The 14,375-nt window shown below is 46.4% G+C and overlaps 1 protein-coding gene across 2 annotated transcripts in view; it reads left to right on the top strand.

The window, feature by feature from the left end:
• ABCD3 (ATP binding cassette subfamily D member 3) overlaps positions 1-14,375 on the top strand; it is a 178,325-nt gene that overhangs the window by 69,744 nt on the left and 94,206 nt on the right. Inside the window, exons 5-6 of one of the 2 annotated variants that reach the window (XM_063939854.1) lie at positions 8,259-8,328; positions 9,510-9,607. In XM_063939854.1, coding sequence (XP_063795924.1) covers positions 8,259-8,328; positions 9,510-9,607 — 168 coding nt within the window. The remainder of the gene's footprint in view (positions 1-8,258; positions 8,329-9,509; positions 9,608-14,375) is intronic. The other variant, XM_063939855.1, reaches the window with a different exon arrangement.

The following is a 14,375-nucleotide window of genomic DNA, read 5'->3' as shown; positions in this document are numbered from 1 at the left end:
TATTTAAGGAATTACGTGATAATGTCAACACGCTGCAAGGTCGGTTGACGACATGAGACGGCCGGCAAACCAATTAGTACCTGTCCAGGCGTCTCAAACACCGTCAGGGGCGTTAAAACGTCCTTTTACCTCAGTCGGTCGACACAGACACGGACTCCAGTGTCGACGGTGAAGAAACAAACGTATTTTCCTTTAGGGCCACACGTTACTTGTTAAGGGCAATGAAGGAGGTGTTACATATTTCTGATACTACAAGTACCACAAAAAAGGGTATTATGTGGAGTGTGAAAAAACTACCTGTAGTTTTTCCTGAATCAGATAAATTAAATGAAGTGTGTGATGATGCGTGGGTTTCCCCCGATAGAAAATTATTGGCGGTATACCTTTTCCCGCCAGAAGTTAGGGCGCGTTGGGAAACACCCCTTAGGGTGGATAAGGCGCTCACACGCTTATCAAAACAAGTGGCGGTACCGTCTCCAGATAGGGCCGCCCTCAAGGAGCCAGCTGATAGGAGGCTGGAAAATATCCTAAAAAGTATATACACACATACTGGTGTTATACTGCGACCAACGATCGCCTCAGCCTGGATGTGCAGCGCTGGGGTGGCTTGGTCGGATTCCCTGACTGAAAATATTGATACCCTTGACAGGGACAGTATTTTATTGACTATAGAGCATTTAAAGGATGTATTTCTATATATGCGAGATGCACAGAGGGATATTTGCACTCTGGCATCAAGAGTAAGTGCGATGTCCATATCTGCCAGAAGTTGTTTATGGACACGACAGTGGTCAGGTGATGCAGATTCCAAACGGCACATGGAAGTATTGCCGTATAAAGGAGAAAAAGACAACGTCTTTTCAGCCTCAGTCCTTTCGTCCCCATAAGGGCAAGCGGGCAAAAGGCCAGTCATATCTGCCATGGGATAGAGGAAAGGGAAGAAGACTGCAGCAGGCAGCCCATTCCCAGAAACAGAAGCCCTCCACCGCTTCTGCCAAGTCCTCAGCATGACGCTGGGGCCGTACAAGCGGACTCAGGTGCGGTGGGGGGGGTCGTCTCAAGAGTTTCAGCACGCAGTGGGCTCACTCGCAAGTGGACCCCTGGATTCTACAAGTAGTATCCCAGGGGTACAGATTGGAAATTCGAGACGTCTCCCCCTCGCAGGTTCCTGAAGTCAGCTTTACCAACGTCTCCCTCCGACAGGGAGGCAGTAGTGGAAACAATTCACAAGCTGTATTCCCAGCAGGTGATAATCAAAGTACCCCTCCTACAACAAGGAAAGGGGTATTATTCCACACTATATTGTGGTACTGAAGCCAGACGGCTCGGTGAGACCTATTCTAAATCTGAAATAGTTGAACACTTACATACAAAGGTTCAAATCAAGATGGAGTCACTCAGAGCAGTGATAGCGAACCAGGAAGAAGGGGACTATATGGTGTCCCGGGACATCAGGGATGCTTACCTCCATGTCCCAATTTGCCCTTCTCACCAAGGGTACCTCAGGTTCGTGGTACAGAACTGTCACTATCCGTTTCAGACGCTGCCGGTTGGATTGTCCACGGCACCCCGGGTCCTTACCAAGGTAATGGCCGAAATGATGATTCTTCTTCAAAGAAAATGGACGATCTCCTGATAGGGGCAAGGTCCAGAGAACAGTTGGAGGTCGGAGTAGCACTATCTCAAGTAGTTCTACGACAGCACGGGTGGATTCTAAATATTCCAAAATCGCAGCTGTTTCCGACGACACGTCTGCTGTTCCTAGGGATGATTCTGGACACAGTCCAGAAAAAGGTGTTTCTCCCGGAGAAGAAAGCCAGGGAGTTATCCGAGCTAGTCAGGAACCTCCTAAAACCAGGAAAAGTGTCAGTGCATCATTGCACAAGGGTCCTGGGAAAAATGGTGGCTTCTTACGAAGCGATTCCATTCGGTAGATTTCACGCAAGAACTTTTCAGTGGGATCTGCTGGAAAAATGGTCCGGATCGCATCTTCAGATGCATCAGCGGATAACCCTGTCTCCAAGGACAAGGGTGTTTCTTCTGCGGTGGCTGCAGAGTGCTCATCTACTAAAGGGCCGCAGATTCGGCATTCAGGACTGGGTCCTGGTGACCACGGATGCCAGCCTGAGAGGCTGGGGAGCAGTCACACAGGGAAAAAATTTCCAGGGAGCGTGATCTAGTCTGGAGACTTCTCTCCACATAAATATACTGGAGCTAAGGGCAAGTTACAATGTTCTAAGCTTAGCAAGACCTCTGCTTCAAGGTCAGCCGGTATTGATCCAGTGGGACAACATCACGGCAGTCGCCCACGTAAACAGACAGGGCGGCACAAGAAGCAGGAGGGCAATGGCAGAAACTGCAAGGATTCTTCGCAGGGCGAAAAATCATGTGATAGCACTGTCAGCAGTGTTCATTCCGGGAGTGGACAACTGGGAAGCAGACTTCCTCAGCAGGCACGACCTCCACCCGGGAGAGTGGGGACTTCATCGGGAAGTATTCCACATGATTGTGAACCATTGGGAAAGACCAAAGGTGGACATGATGGCGTCCCGCCTGAACAAAAAACTGGACAGGTATTGCGCCAGGTCAAGAGACCCTCAAGCAATATCTGTGGACGTTCTGGTAACACCGTGGGTGTACCAGTCGGTGTATGTGTTCCCTCCTCTGCTTCTCCTAACCAAGGTACTGAGAATTATAAGACGTAGAGGAGTAAGAACTATACTCGTGGCTCCGGATTGGCCAAGAAGGACGTGGCACCCGGAACTTCCAGAAATGCTCACAGAGGACTCATGGCCTCTGCCGCTAAGAAGGGACTTGCTTCAGCAAGTACCAGGTCTGTTCCAAGACTTACCGCGGCTGCGTTTGACGGCATGGCGGTGGAACGCCAGATCCTAATGGAAAAAGGCATTCCGGAAGAGGTCATTCCTACCCTGGTCAAAGCCAGGAAGGAGGTGACCGCAAAACATTATCACCACATGTGGCGAAAATATGTTGCGTGGTGTGAGGCCAGGAAGGCCCCACGAAGAAATTTCAACTCGGTCGATTCCTGCATTTCCTGCAAACAGGAGTGTCTATGGGCCTCAAATTGGGGTCCATTAAGGTTCAAATTTCGGCCCTGTCAATTTTCTTCCAGAAAAAATTGGCTTCAGTTCCTGAAGTCCAGAAGTTTGTCAAGGGAGTATTGCATATACAACCCCCTTTTTGTGCCTCCAGTGGCACTGTGGGATCTCAACGTAGTTCTGGGATTCCTCAAATCACATTTTAAACCGCTCAAATCTGTGGATTTGAAATATCTCACATGAAAAGTGACCATGCTGTTGGCCCTGGCCTCGGCCAGGCGAGTGTCAGAATTGGCGGCTTTGTCTCACAAAAGCCATATCTGATTGTCCATTCGGACAGGGCAGAGCTGTGGACTCGTCCCCAGTTTCTTCCTAAGGTGGTGTCAGCGTTTCACCTGAACCAGCTTATTGTGGTACCTGCGGCTACTAGGGACTTGGAGAACTCCAAGTTGCTAGATGTTGTCAGGGCCCTGAAAATATAGGTTTCCAGGACGGCTCGAGTCAGGAAAACTGACTCGCTGTTATCCTGTATGCACCCAACAAACTGGGTGTTCTTGCTTCTAAGCAGACGATTGCTCGTTGGATTTGTAGCACATTTCAACTTGCACATTCTGTGGCAGGCCTGCCACAGCCTAAATCTGTCAAGGCCCATTCCACAAGGAAGGTGGGCTCATCCTGGGCGGCTGCCCGAGGGGTCTCGGCATTACAACTCTGCCGAGCAGCTACGTGGTCGGGGGAGAACACGTTTGTAAAATTCTACAAATTTGATACCCTGGCTAAAGAGGACCTGGAGTTCTCTCATTCGGTGCTGCAGAGTCATCCGCACTCTCCCGCCCGTTTGGGAGCTTTGGTATAATCCCCATGGTCCTGACGGAGTCCCCAGCATCCACTAGGACGTTAGAGAAAATAAGATTTTACTTACCGATAAATCTATTTCTCGTAGTCCGTAGTGGATGCTGGGCGCCCATCCCAAGTGCGGATTGTCTGCAATACTTGTACATAGTTATTGTTACAAAAATCGGGTTATTATTGTTGTGAGCCATCTTTTCAGAGGCTCCGCTGTTATCATGCTGTTAACTGGGTTCAGATCACAGGTTGTACAGTGTGATTGGTGTGGCTGGTATGAGTCTTACCCGGGATTCAAAATCCTTCCTTATTGTGTACGCTCGTCCGGGCACAGTATCCTAACTGAGGCTTGGAGGAGGGTCATAGGGGGAGGAGCCAGTGCACACCACCTGATCCTAAAGCTTTTACTTTTGTGCCCTGTCTCCTGCAGAGCCGCTAATCCCCATGGTCCTGACGGAGTCCCCAGCATCCACTACGGACTACGAGAAATAGATTTATCGGTAAGTAAAATCTTATTTTTTCCCTCCAAAATTCTACACACAGTACCCCATAATAACAACGGGAAAAAAGGTTTTTCTTGAGATTTTTAGAAATTTATTAAAAATAAACTAAGAAATCACATGTACATAACTATTCACAGCCTCTGCCATGAAGCTCAAAATTGAGCTCCGGTGCATCCTGTTTCCACTGATCATCCTTGAGATGTTCCTACAGCTTAATTGGAGTCCAGGAGTCCACCTGTGGTAAATTAAGTGGATTGGACATGATTTGGAAAGGCACACACCTGTCTATATCAGGTCCTACACTTGACGATGCATGTCTGAGCACAAACCAAGCATGAAGTCAAAGGAATTGTCTCAAAGCACAAATCTGGGGAAGGGTACAGAAAAATATGTGCTGCTTTGTAGGTCCCAAATGAGCACCGTGGCCTCCATCATCCGTAAATGGAAGAAGTTCAGAACCACCAGGACTCTTCCTAGAGCTGGCTGGCCGTCTAAACCGAGTGATCGGGGGAGAAGGGCCCTAGTCAGGGAGGTCACTCTGTCAGCTACCGTATTCCTCTGTGGAGAGAGGAGAACCTTCCAGAAGGACAACCATCTCTGCAGCAAGCCACCAATCAGGCCTGTATGGTAGAGTGGCCAGATGGAAGCCACTTCTTAGTAAAAAAGCACATGGTAGTCCCCCTGGAGTTTGCCAAAATGCACCTGAAAGACTCTCAGACCATGGGAAACAAAATTCTCTGGTCTGATGAGACGAAGATTGAACTCTTTGGCGTGAATGCCAGGCGTCATGTTTGGAGGAAACTAGGCACCGTTTATCATCAGGCGAATGCCATCCCTACAGTGAAGCATGGTGGTGGCAGCATCACGCTGCGGGGATGTTCTTCAGTGGAAGGAACTGGGGGACTAGTCAGGATAGTGGGAAAGATGATATAGCAATGTACAGAGACATCCTGGATGAAAACCTGCTCCAGAGCGCTCTTGACCTCAGACTGGGGCGACGGTTCATCTTTCAGTAGGACAATGACCCTAAGCACACAGCCCAGATATCAAAGGATTGGCTTCAGAACAACTCTGTGAATGTCCTTGAGTGGCCCAGCCAGGGCCCAGACTTGAATCCGATTGAACATCTCTGGAGAGATCTGAAAACGACTGTGCACCAATGCTTCCCATCCAACCTGATGGAGCTTGAGAGGTGCTGCAAAGAAGAATGGGTGAAACTGCCCAAAGATAGTTGTGGCATCCTATTCAAAAAGACTTGAGGCTGAAATTGCTTCCAAAGGTGCATCAAAGAGTATTGAGCAAAGGCTGTGAATACTTATGTACATGCGACTTCTTAGTTTTTTATTTTTAATAAATTTGCAAAAATCTCACATTTTTTCACGTTGTCATTGTGGGGTATTATGTGTAGAATTTTGAGGGAAAAAATGAATTTATTCCAATTTGGAATAAGGCTGTAACATAACAAAATGTGGAAAAAGTGAAGCGCTGTGAATACTTTCCGGATGCACTGTATATGCTTCAGTGTAAGAGAGCCAAAATGTGTGTGTGTTTTTTAAAATTAGTCGATCTACCTTTTCACAGTTGTTGCTGACAGTCCTAATCTTTGACCATATGATGTGGCATTGGGGTTAGGCACACTTGGATGAGCAGAAGACTAGGGACAGGGAAAAACAGTCAATGTATATTGAAATCCTTGCTTGTTGCTCTATGGCAGGGGTGGGGAACCTTTGGCCTTCAGCTGTTGTTGAACTACACATACCAGCATGCCTTGCTACAGTTTTGCTATTTGGCCATGCTAAAACTGTTTCAGGGCATGCTGGGATGTGTAGTTAAACAGCAGCAAGAGAGCCGAAGGTTCCCCATCCCTGCTCTATGGTATGAATGGCCACTCCATCGTCTCTTGCTCCAACAGAGCACCTTTTTGTTACTGTTCCTAATCTCCTGCTCCTTCATGTATTGTATATCCACTTTTAGATTGGGCAGGGATAGAATAAGCCTTTCAGATCACCAATAATATTCATATCGGCACAGCGTAATTCAGGAGATGAGTGTGCTGATGTTGTGGGGGGGCACTGAGTGGTTTGCATTGACCACAGACAGTGTTGCCATCTGCAGAGGGGAATGGAGACAAGTGGAAGTCACAGACTGAGGGCTAAAATGTAGTAGTCTGCAATTTGTGGGCGCTGGCATGATTCCGGTGAGATAGTCACAATTCTTACGAACAGTGCAATCTTTATTGCAATTGTGTCATTCTCACAATTGGCTGTGTGACATCAGAATAGGAGAAAGTAGAAATTGCTTAGCTAAAGGTATGTTGCAGGACAATGGCTTAGCTATACCGTAGGTGACACTGGCTTAGCTATAGGTATTTTGCAGGACAATGGATTAGCTATAGGTGACAATGACTTGGCTATAGGTATATTGTAGGACAATGACTTAGCTTTAGGTATACAGCAGGACTTAGAGGGTTATACACATGATGTTTTATCCTTCTTGAGATCCTGGCAGTACCTGTTCACACGGGTGTAGTATGAGTGGCCGGCGGCCGGGATCCCAGGGGCTAGCATACTGTCGCCTGGATCCCGACCGCCGGCATACCGACAGCTGGGTGAGCGCTAATGAGCCCCTTGTGGGCTCGCCACACTGCGGGCACGGTGGCGTGCCTCGCTATTTATTCTCCCTCCAGGGTGGTCGTGGACCCCCAAGAGGGAGAATATGTGTCGGCATGCCGGCGGTCGGGATCCTGGCATCCCACAGCATCCTGTTCACACAGCATAGGAATACATTAATTGTTCTAACTGTATTCTCCTCTGCCTTTCATTACGTCTGTGTCTTTTGAACTTTATCTGTATATTTTAAGATTTGCCTTTGGAATTGTGCTCCGGAGCATATAGTCAAGTCCCTACATCCTGGAGATTATACTCAAACTGTAGGATAACTATAAAACTTGCGTGGTCACAGAGGTATTCACCTACAGGGGGAGCACAATATTGAGTTACTGCCGTTTTTATAAGGTGCAGTAACAACTTTTTCCCCTGCTGATTATTTGGTGTCCTAGTATTTATTTATGGGTGACCTCTGGTGAACAGCCAATGCAATAATCTTGGAGCTCTGATGGTTCTTTAATGAGCTACAAATATCCATGGATACTCTCATATTCAGAGTTTAACAGTTTATCAAGGCCATAGGGTTCTATTCATGAAGCAGTGAAAAGTGAGGAGAAGTGAGCTAGTGGAGAAGTTGCTCATGGCAACCAATCAGCATTGATGTAACATTTATAATTTGCATACTATAAAATTATACAGAGCTGCTGATTGGTCGCCATGGGTAACTTCTCCATTGGCTCACGTCTCCACTCTTTGCACTTCTTCATGAATAGACCCCTTAGTCTTCCTAAATAAGTTTTATAGATCTGACCGTAGGTACATCAGTAATCACATGGTCAGGAATACTGGGAAATTGGATATATTGCAGCTTAGTTTAAGATGAAACGAAGTTCTAGCAAAGATTAGTGGAACCTTAAAGCGGATACTATGTGTTATTTGTCACATATTAATGTTGGTAAGTAATGTACTTTTTCTGGCATTTAGCTATAAAAAAAATCCTTGTGTATGTCCGAGGATATCCATGACAGCTGTAGCTGTCACTTGGCTAAAGCTCCAGAGTCACCATGCTGCTTGTAGTTCAGCAACAGGTTTTTTGTTTTGTTTTCTCACCCACCTCTGTAATTGTAGTATGCATCTATAATCTAAATTGTGTCACGTCTGGCAATGCGGAATGTATTTTTTGTTTAATTGTTCTAGTTTTTGCAAGTGTATGATATTAACACATTGCATGTGATGGTTTGCAGCGCAATCATTGGTCGCAACCTGAAAGATTTTAAGAGGTACCTATTCAACTTTATCGCCGCCATGCCTGCCGTAAGTTGCTGTTGTTTTTTTGTTTGTTTATAATGCAGTGTTTTAATAACAGGAAACAGTCTCCTTCTTGATACATTGGGGATTATAAAATTAGCGGCGAATTTGCTGCAATTTTTTGCGCAGCAGTTGGGCAAAAATTGCAGCGAAAACTGCTTTTTTCGCGGCTATACACGCTCCCGTTTTTCGACCTATTCAATTCCAAACGGGTCTCGCGTGAACTTGCAGTGAAAAGTGTAGGTGAAAATGTGGAATTCAGCCTGTACCACCAAAAAATGCTAAACTAACATAGGATAACAGAAGAGAAGTGCATTAAAGATCACATTAGAGTTTTTGCCGACTTAAATTGTGTGAACTGGCTGTTTATATGCATGTTTTTTTAAAATTAAAAAAATGATCGAAAGCAAGTTTTTTTGTGTGCAAAATGAATGCTCATTAAATTTGGGATACATGAAAATGGGTATAATTTGGGTAATTTTAGGGTGCTTTAAAAATAAAAGTGGAAACAGGTCGTTTACTCCCACCTGCAAGCCTAAAAACACCTGTCCCACTCATAAAGCACCCCAGAATACCTGTCCCATACTTTGAACTCCAAATGCCACAACTTAGCACTTTTTCACCCCCAAAAATGACATGTCCTTATTGGCCAATGAAAAATAATTAAAAACTTCAATGTGCCTAATTAGTCATTAAGGGGGGTGTCCCAGGGGTTCTGTACCATATCCAAACATTTTTACCTTTTAAAATAAGGATTTTTCCAAACTCTTTAACTGCTCAAAGTAGGTGTAGTGAAATTTGCGAAAAAAGTATCACTAATACATTTTCTCGGTTCATTGAATAGGCTGTAATTGCGATTCGCCGGAAAAAGTTAATTTTTTCACATGACAATGCCGTTATCGCAGCTAATTGAATACCCTTCTTAGAGCTTAGACATTTGGAACTGTTATGTGTCTGGCACTGCTTTAATTAATGATGGTCACATGATCTGCTTTTACTCTTTGGCAAATTGGTACCCTGCTAATGCTTAAGGAGCTGAGTTGGTTAAGTGAGCTGGTGTTTTTAGTACCTGTAAAGTGTAGATTTTTAGCTAATTTTGCAAATATTACAGTATAGCAAACAATTGAAAGGAGAGAGTGTGTAAAATGCCTGCCATATTTATTTTATGTTTTGTTTCTTGTTTGCAGATCTCATTAGTAAATAATTTCTTGAAGTTTGGTCTCAATGAACTGAAATTATGTTTCCGGGAGAAACTAACCAAGTACCTTTATGATGAATACCTAAAGTAAGTGTCTGTTTGTTTTTAGTTATGTGTTCTTATTATTAAGTATAATAAATGATCACTCTCGTAGCTCTGTGGCCATGATATCTTGAGCCTGCCGTGAGTCTGCTAGTTAGTTTTGTTGCTTTGTTCTTCCCATACAGTTCCTCTTTCTGTATCTCAGTATATGGGCATATTCAGTCTAAGCCAATGTTTCCCAAATTCGGTCCTCATGGCACCCTTACAGTCCAGGTTTTAACTAGAGATGAGCGCCGGAAATTTTTCGGGTTTTGGTTTTGGGTTCGGTTCCGCGGCCGTGTTTTGGGTTCGACCGCGTTTTGGCAAAACCTCACCGAATTTTTTTTGTCGGATTCGGGTGTGTTTTGGATTCGGGTGTTTTTTTCCAAAAAACCTAAAAAACAGCTTAAATCATAGAATTTGGCGGTCATTTTGATCCCAAAGTATTATTAACCTCAAAAACCATAATTTCCACTCATTTTCAATCTATTCTGAATACCTCACACCTCACAATATTATTTTTAGTCCTAAAATTTGCACCGAGGTCGCTGTGTGAGTAAGATAAGCGACCCTAGTGGCCGACACAAACACCGGGCCCATCTAGGAGTGGCACTGCAGTGTCACGCAGGATGTCCCTTCCAAAAAACCCTCCCCAAACAGCACATGACGCAAAGAAAGAGGCGCAATGAGGTAGCTGTGTGAGTAAGATTAGCGACCCTAGTGGCCGACACAAACACCGGGCCCATCTAGGAGTGGCACTGCAGTGTCACGCAGGATGTCCCTTCCAAAAAACCCTCCCCAAACAGCACATGACGCAAAGAAAAAAAGAGGCGCAATGAGGTAGCTGTGTGAGTAAGATAAGCGACCCTAGTGGCCGACACAAACACCGGGCCCATCTAGGAGTGTCACTGCAGTGTCACGCAGGATGTCCCTTCCAAAAAAACCTCCCCAAACAGCACATGACGCAAAGAAAAAAAGAGGCGCAATGAGGTAGCTGTGTGAGTAAGATAAGCGACCCTAGTGGCCGACACAAACACCGGGCCCATCTAGGAGTGGCACTGCAGTGTCACGCAGGATGTCCCTTCCAAAAAACCCTCCCCAAACAGCACATGACGCAAAGAAAAAGAAAAGAAAAAAGAGGTGCAAGATGGAATTGTCCTTGGGCCCTCCCACCCACCCTTATGTTGTATAAACAGGACATGCACACTTTAACCAACCCATCATTTCAGTGACAGGGTCTGCCACACGACTGTGACTGATATGACGGGTTGGTTTGGACCCCCACCAAAAAAGAAGCAATTAATCTCTCCTTGCACAAACTGGCTCTACAGAGGCAAGATGTCCACCTCATCATCATCCTCCGATATATCACCGTGTACATCCCCCTCCTCACAGATTATCAATTCGTCCCCACTGGAATCCACCATCTCCGCTCCCTGTGTACTTTGTGGAGGCAATTGCTGCTGGTCAATGTCTCCACGGAGGAATTGATTATAATTCATTTTAATGAACATCATCTTCTCCACATTTTCTGGATGTAACCTCGTACGCCGATTGCTGACAAGGTGAGCGGCGGCACTAAACACTCTTTCGGAGTACACACTTGTGGGAGGGCAACTTAGGTAGAATAAAGCCAGTTTGTGCAAGGGCCTCCAAATTGCCTCTTTTTCCTGCCAGTATAAGTACGGACTGTGTGACGTGCCTACTTGGATGCGGTCACTCATATAATCCTCCACCATTCTTTCAATGGGGAGAGAATCATATGCAGTGACAGTAGACGACATGTCCGTAATCGTTGTCAGGTCCTTCAGTCCGGACCAGATGTCAGCATCAGCAGTCGCTCCAGACTGCCCTGCATCACCGCCAGCGGGTGGGCTCGGAATTCTGAGCCTTTTCCTCGCACCCCCAGTTGCGGGAGAATGTGAAGGAGGAGATGTTGACAGGTCGCGTTCCGCTTGACTTGACAATTTACTCACCAGCAGGTGTTTGAACCCCAGCAGACTTGTGTCTGCCGGAAAGAGAGATCCAAGGTAGGCTTTAAATCTAGGATCGAGCACGGTGGCCAAAATGTAGTGCTCTGATTTCAACAGATTGACCACCCGTGAATCCTTGCTAAGCGAATTAAGGGCTCCATCCACAAGTCCCACATGCCTAGCGGAATCGCTCCGTGTTAGCTCCTCCTTCAATGTCTCCAGCTTCTTCTGCAAAAGCCTGATGAGGGGAATGACCTGACTCAGGCTGGCAGTGTCTGAACTGACTTCACGTGTGGCAAGTTCAAAGGGCATCAGAACCTTGCACAACGTTGAAATCATTCTCCACTGCGCTTGAGACAGGTGCATCCCACCTCCTATATCGTGCTCAATTGTATAGGCTTGAATGGCCTTTTGCTGCTCCTCCAACCTCTGAAGCATATACAGGGTTGAATTCCACCTCGTTACCACTTCTTGCTTCAGATGATGGCAGGGCAGGTTCAGTAGTTTTTGGTGGTGCTCCAGTTTTCTGTACGTGGTGCCTGTACGCCGAAAGTGTCCCGCAATTCTTCTGGCCACCGACAGCATCTCTTGCACGCCCCTGTCGTTTTTTAAAAAATTCTGCACCACCAAATTCAAGGTATGTGCAAAACATGGGACGTGCTGGAATTGGCCCAGATTTAATGCACACACAATATTGCTGGCGTTGTCCGATGCCACAAATCCACAGGAGAGTCCAATTGGGGTAAGCCATTCCGCGATGATCTTCCTCAGTTGCCGTAAGAGGTTTTCAGCTGTGTGCGTATTCTGGAAACCGGTGATACAAAGCGTAGCCTGCCTAGGAAAGAGTTGGCGTTTGCGAGATGCTGCTACTGGTGCCGCCGCTGCTGTTCTTGCGGCGGGAGTCCATACATCTACCCAGTGGGCTGTCACAGTCATATAGTCCTGACCCTGCCCTGCTCCACTTGTCCACATGTCCGTGGTTAAGTGGACATTGGGTACAACTGCATTTTTTAGGACACTGGTGAGTCTTTTTCTGACGTCCGTGTACATTCTCGGTATCGCCTGCCTAGAGAAGTGGAACCTAGATGGTATTTGGTAACGGGGGCACACTACCTCAAGAAATTGTCTAGTTCCCTGTGAACTAACGGCGGATACCGGACGCACGTCTAACACCAACATAGTTGTCAAGGCCTCAGTTATCCGCTTTGCAACAGGATGACTGCTGTGATATTTCATCTTCCTCGCAAAGGACTGTTGGACAGTCAATTGCTTGGTGGAAGTAGTAAAAGTGTGCTTACGACTTCCCTTCTGGGATGACCATCGACTCCCAGCAGCAACAACAGCAGCGCCAGCAGCAGTAGGCGTTACACGCAAGGATGCATCGGAGGAATCCCAGGCAGGAGAGGACTCGTCAGAATTGCCAGTGACATTGCCTGCAGGACTATTGGCATTCCTGGGGAAGGAGGAAATTGACACTGAGGGAGTTGGTGGGGTGGTTTGCGTGAGCTTGGTTACAAGAGGAAGGGATTTACTGGTCTGTGGACTGCTTCCGCTGTCACCCAAAGTTTTTGAACTTGTCACTGACTTATTATGAATGCGCTGCAGGTGACGTATAAGGGAGGATGTTCCGAGGTGGTTAACGTCCTTACCCCTACTTATTACAGCTTGACAAAGGGAACACACGGCTTGACACCTGTTGTCCGCATTTCTGGTGAAATACTTCCACACCGAAGAGCTGATTTTTTTGGTATTTTCACCAGGCATGTCAACGGCCATATTCCTACCACGGACAACAGGTTTTTCCCGGGTGCCTGACTTAAACAAACCACCTCACCATCAGAATCCTCCTGGTCAATTTCCTCCCCAGCGCCAGCAACACCCATATCCTCCTCATCCTGGTGTACTTCAACACTGACATCTTCAATCTGACTATCAGGAACTGGACTGCGGGTGCTCCTTCCATCACTTGCAGGGGGCGTGCAAATGGTGGAAGGCGCATGCTCTTCACGTCCAGTGTTGGGAAGGTCAGGCATCGCAACCGACACAATTGGAGTCGGACTCTCCTTGTGGATTTGGGATTTCGAAGAACGCACAGTTCTTTGCGGTGCTACTGCTTTTGCCAGCTTTAGTCTTTTCATTTTTCTAGCGAGAGGCTGAGTGCTTCCATCCTCATGTGAAGCTGAACCACTAGCCATGAACATAGGCCAGGGCCTCAGCCGTTCCTTGCCACTCCGTGTGGTAAATGGCATATTGGCAAGTTTACGCTTCTCCTCCGACAATTTTATTTTAGGTTTTGGAGTCCTTTTTTTACTGATATTTGGTGTTTTGGATTTGACATGCTCTGTACTATGACATTGGGCATCGGCCTTGGCAGACGACGTTGCTGGCATTTCATCGTCTCGGCCATGACTAGTGGCAGCAGCTTCAGCACGAGGTGGAAGTGGATCTTGATCTTTCCCTAATTTTGGAACCTCAACATTTTTGTTCTCCATATTTTAATAGGCACAACTAAAAGGCACCTCAGGTAAACAATGGAGATGGATGGATTGGATACTAGTATACAATTATGGACGGGCTGCCGAGTGCCGACACAGAGGTAGCCACAGCCGTGAACTACCGCACTGTACTGTGTCTGCTGCTAATATATAGACTGGTTGATAAAGAGATAGTATACTCGTAACTAGTATGTATGTATAAAGAAAGAAAAAAAACCACGGTTAGGTGGTATATACAATTATGGACGGGCTGCCGAGTGCCGACACAGAGGTAGCCACAGCCGTGAACTACCGCACTGTACTGTG

The sequence above is a fragment of the Pseudophryne corroboree genome, chromosome 9 (genome assembly GCF_028390025.1).
Source record: "Pseudophryne corroboree isolate aPseCor3 chromosome 9, aPseCor3.hap2, whole genome shotgun sequence".
NCBI classification, from domain to species: domain Eukaryota; kingdom Metazoa; phylum Chordata; class Amphibia; order Anura; family Myobatrachidae; genus Pseudophryne; species Pseudophryne corroboree.
The sequence above is the reverse complement of the archived record's forward strand: the minus strand, read 5'-3'. Positions and strand labels throughout refer to the sequence as shown.